The sequence below is a fragment of the Penaeus vannamei genome, chromosome 27, assembly GCF_042767895.1.
Source record: "Penaeus vannamei isolate JL-2024 chromosome 27, ASM4276789v1, whole genome shotgun sequence".
Classification (NCBI taxonomy): Eukaryota; Metazoa; Arthropoda; class Malacostraca; order Decapoda; family Penaeidae; genus Penaeus; species Penaeus vannamei.
Window position 1 is genome coordinate 6,775,622 of NC_091575.1, and position 5,000 is coordinate 6,780,621.

Genomic DNA, 5,000 nt, shown 5'->3' on the forward strand with positions numbered 1-5,000 from the left:
TTATTTTGCCCAAAGTTAGCAAAACGGTAAAACTATAAATAAACACACTTCTCAAGTATCTGTAAAGAAAATATGACACCAGTTGGATTTCCGAAGTTACATGCTTGGGCAGACCAATCCAAGTGTCTGCATCATACAGAAGGAATATGCGTATTTTAAGTATGACATGACGAAGAATAATAGTTTTTGATCCATCAGCGCTTAATAATGGAAACTGAATATTTGGTTTAATGATTTCGTACAGTTATAATAAATTATACAAAGTTGAAATAATTATAAGTGTTCCCTTTCTCCGAGAACAGCGTCCGCCCAACACAATGGAGTAGTATTGATGGTAGAGAGACACATCTCTACAGGGTATTATGCACACGGCTGTGGGTTTATACTTTTCTTGGATACACACCAGAAATACAGAGCTAACACTTTGTGATAAACATACGAGATCCAGCCGCTCTGCCAACCCGCGACATCGTTTGGGCTCGTGGAATAAAAAGCCTGACGCCATCCTGAAATTTCCTGCAGCATTGCCAGAGACAGCAGCTGGGCCAATGGGACACGAATGCACCGAAGATTCCTTGGTGAAAGGTGGGGGTACCACCGGCGCGGGCACAGATTGGCCAATCAGGAGCGAGTATGGTTTATCTCCAAAGTCCAGCTCGGGTTCTTAGCCAAATATCGACGAGCTCTTGACGTGTATAAGGGAGGCTGAGGCCCATAGTCTAAAACGTCACTTGAGGTCAGCTAAGTTGAGTAGAAACAACCAGCCAATAATAATATCAGTTGAAGGTAAAATCATGAATAAACAGCAAAAACAAAGAACTTGGGAGATTTTACGTAAAGAAACTGATCTAAACTGGCGTTATAGAATACGGTTGGCTGAAGGAGAAAATTGGAACTTTAGGAGGTGGACTTGACCAAAGGAGAGGAGCTTCAGACCTTACAGGGGAGTAGCTCCAAACCTTACACAGGAGAGGGGCTCCAGACCTTACACAGAGGAGCAGCTCCAGACCTTACATAGGGAAGAAGTATAATCAACTTAGGCATGAACGCTGGAGCAAGAAGGTCCCAGTCATGCATACCCATTAAGTGAAAGAACCGTGACCATGCTCAGAAGTGTCACGGAGCCCGTAGTGTATAGAAGTCCCATATTATGATGGACAGATTGCAGTTGCCTCTGTCCATTACAGGCTGATATAATGTCTTCAGATTATCAACGCAATGCTTTCAAAACTGTGACCCTACCAGATGGTCTAATTACTTAATCAGTATCAGTGTCTTTTGCGACAAATACAGTCTGAATATTCTCAATAATTGGCTGTTGCCTCTTCATCTGGTTCGTGATCACCTCAGCACCACAGATTTCAACATTTGGCTCAATGGCGATAGGGCTCCATAACAGATCTTCTGAATAAGGTATATAGTGTTAGCAGCGACAAAGGGATTCTAGTACTGGAGCACAGGTAATCGTGACTCCCCAATACTGTCGTTGGAAGGGGTCCTGAAGCCGCAGTGTGAGTTGCAGTACGTGAATACCTTGTCACCAAGAGAGTAATGGAAAGTCTAAGGCCAGCTATTGCAATATTGGAAGGCTAATTCAACAGAAAAAGGGTAGACCCCTTACCCTCCCGTGTTGAGGCAAGTCCTTAAAGAGAGAGTGTGGTCCCTCCTGGCTCTGGCCGTCGTCGAGCCTTCAGACTGCAATTCTAGCAGTTCGACCCCTGAACCCTCGGCACCCGCTCGCTCAGCAGAGAGCAGCGACCATCAACTATCCCCAGGAGTAGCTGTAGCTTCAAAATGTTCACAGAACAAGAAGGTCCCTCGAACTGATTATTCATATATATCACAAAGCCAAGAACCAGAGCCTCGCACTATCCACAGACAAAAATTGTGGAAGAGGAAGTAAGGGGAACGAGCTAACTTGTAATGGACGAGGTAGAATGATGAAAAAGGGAAAAGAGAAGAATAAGAGGCAGGAGGAGGACAAATGGACGAGGCGGATATTTTTATTATTATTATTCTGGTGGACAACGCTTCTTTTTTATTATCATTTTTTTTATTTTATGTGTTTTAACATGTTTCTTGTTGAGATGGAGGATATACACTGACCATGCTGCTGATGCCTAACCACAGTATAAATGCCGAAGATTTACATTGATACATGAACATAGGAATCACTGGCGGTGACCTCGCTGTTCCTCCTGAGTTGCCGAGTCATGCGGCGCGACTGAGGAGTGAGGGAGAGCGGGGGAAGAGGAGAGACGTTGGGGTTTGGAGGGAGGAAGGGGAGAAGGGGAGAAGGGGGAAGGGGGAAGGGACGGTGAAGAGAGAGAGAGAGAGAGTTGGGGTAGACTTGGTAAAGGAGGAAGAACAGTGTTAAGCATTCCAGGGGAGGGGAGGGGATAAATCCCTCACTCACGTTCCTCTCGAAAACCTCTCAGTCTGCAAACACTTATAATAAAAACTATACATTTGCTGCATTCCTTAACATTCACATAGAAATTTCAATCAATAACGATAAGTAAAAACTCTTAACATATAGTCAACCCTTCATATATTTCGATATGGTAGAGGCGGGCGTCATCTAGGCCGCGCCTGCGGAGGGGAACACATCCGTGGACAAAGGCGTTGCCAATGGGAACTGCTTCGTATCTTAGGCTCACTTGCGAAATAATCCTCAGCAAAGCATTCAACATGAAAATATTTAGGGGGGGGACCAGATCATATTCCCATGTATCATCATACAAAGTCCGACCACATGACGCACTGGGGAGGGGGTATTCTTTTTCTCGAGTATAATTCTAGGAATTCGTTAAGTATATTCTGTGTTATACAATAGGTTGTAGACAGCCTGGGCATGATTCCAAGTCCAACTGTCCATCAAAGATTAGGCCTACTTCTAGAGGGATGGAAGGGAAGGAAGAGGGCACAGTTGATCAGAAGAGAGGAGAAACAAGGACAAAGAGAACAGCAAAAAAGCTTAAGAACAAGGATAAAGCTAGACGAATAGAAATCGTAACACTAGGTGGCAGAGCAGTGTTGCGACGGGGAACCTGGCGGAATCAAGTGAAAACCGAAAGACCGAGGGAGGATGATCAGTCAGGGCATGGAAAGGGCAACGAAACCGGAAGTGACGGAGGTGGGTGTGGTCAGCATGAACCTCAACCCTTCCTGTGGGCAGATATAACGTTCCATGGAGTATCTCAAAAGGGTGACTGTTGTAGAGACAGAGATGCTAGGTAAGGTTAGCAGTATTTAGGGTTAAGGTCAAGGAATACTGAGATAAGGTCAAGATAATAGGGTAAAGTTAAGGAGCATCAGTTATAGTTACAATTGCTAGATTAAGGTCAACACATGCCGGGTTATGTTCAGGAGAACTAGGCTAAAGTGAAGAGTGCTGAATAAAGGTCCAGGGATACCGGGCTATGGTCAGAACTGCTCGGTGAAGGTCAGGATTGCCAAGTCAACCTAAAAAATGCCAGAGGAAGGCCAGTATTACACTGTGAAGGTGAGGAACACCGGGCCAGTAGTTCCAAGGGGAGATAAAAGTCCCGAGGAAGACTATATAGAATCTTAGGGTAATTATACATGGTGACAGGTAATATGTACTGCTCAGGTAAGGTCTGAAATTATCCAGGTAAATTATTCATGGAGAACTTTATATTTACTTAACCAGGCAGAGTATGACATGTCAAGGTGTGTGAGGGGAAAGAGGGGAGAGGGATGTCATGAAGGACATGTAAGACATGTCAGGGAGAAAGAGGGGAGTGGTTGTATGAGGAAGGAAGGAGCATGGAAATGAAGGGAGAAGGGGGTGGGTGGAGAAGACACGAGCCATAGTGTTGGACTACGATAGGTCATCTTAGTATTGGAAACTAGAAAGGGTAGGGTACTCTATGGAGCAAACTTCCACACATGATTAAAACTATTCTGTAATATTATTTAAAGCACTTAGTCAAAATCACAAGCATTGTGACGCTGGCCAGCCTGTCTCCTAAAGCGAGACAGCGCAGGCCGAGAAGGTGTTATACGTACTGATATTGTGGCATGTAAAAAACTGCTCTCAAGGCAAACAAGTGACGAGAGTCCACATTAACGGGAAGTCCGGAAGTGTGAGGTGCACAAGGGAGGTGTTATGTGTGCAGCCTGATGCTGGAGTGGGGGCATATTTGTAGCCCCAGTGTGGCCCCAGCGTGGCCCCAGCATGGCCTACTACCCGTGTGGCCGCTGGGGGCTGATGTGGAGAAACGAGCCCCACGATGCCCCAGCAGGGGAACTTATGGGGCACTTAATGCCCCGAGTACCGCGTCATGACGACTACCATCGTCTCCACTCAGGCAAGTCGATGATGTCTTTGAGCCTCTTATCTTAATGCAATACTGCAAATTTGCAACACAAGCAGTTAGTGTCAGATCAAGTCTTGAAACCGAGACAAAAGAGAGCACCCAATGAAAAGCTTCACATTCTGCTTGATAGCAATATTGCAGGTTGCAAATATCGTTGAATGTTCTGCACTAGTACACGGAGGTCTTATGTTGTGACTGTGTGGCAGGCACGGAAGTGCTTGATCCCATGGGAAGGGCTGGCGCAGCGTGACCCAGGCCTCGAGGGCCCTCACTCTACCACTACCCGAAGCTGTCCAGGCTGGCCATGGAGCCGCGACGGGTGAGCGCCGGCAGCGACACCAGCGAGGAGGTGCCGAAGAGCTTGTACCATCCGATGACGATGTTGGAGAGGTCCAGGTCGTCCAGCATGATCTGCGCCAGGCCCATGAACACCTTACGGCCCTCCATGCGCCCGTAGTCGCCCCACACCGTCACCTGTTGCGGGAAGGACACTGTCAGGAGGCGTTCCGCTTGAGGGATAGTTTAAGATTACTAGCTAAGGGAAGTTGCTGCTGGACAACTCATGTATTTACTCATATGTGATATCTAGTGCCTTTTAATGGAAACAATGAAAGGCAGTCCTCATCACCATATTAATAAAGATGTTAAAGATGATGC

At 46.2% G+C, this 5,000-nt stretch overlaps 1 protein-coding gene across 5 annotated transcripts in view; it reads right to left on the bottom strand.

The window, feature by feature from the left end:
• Positions 1 to 2,755: 2,755 nt before the first annotated feature.
• Rim (Rab3 interacting molecule) overlaps positions 2,756 to 5,000 on the bottom strand; it is a 227,446-nt gene continuing 225,201 nt past the window's right edge. For all 5 annotated transcript variants that reach the window (XM_070140771.1, XM_070140768.1, XM_070140767.1 and 2 more), the window contains one exon: positions 2,756 to 4,817. In XM_070140771.1, the coding sequence (XP_069996872.1) occupies positions 4,623 to 4,817 (195 nt within the window). In that variant the 3' untranslated portion in view covers positions 2,756 to 4,622. The remainder of the gene's footprint in view (positions 4,818 to 5,000) is intronic.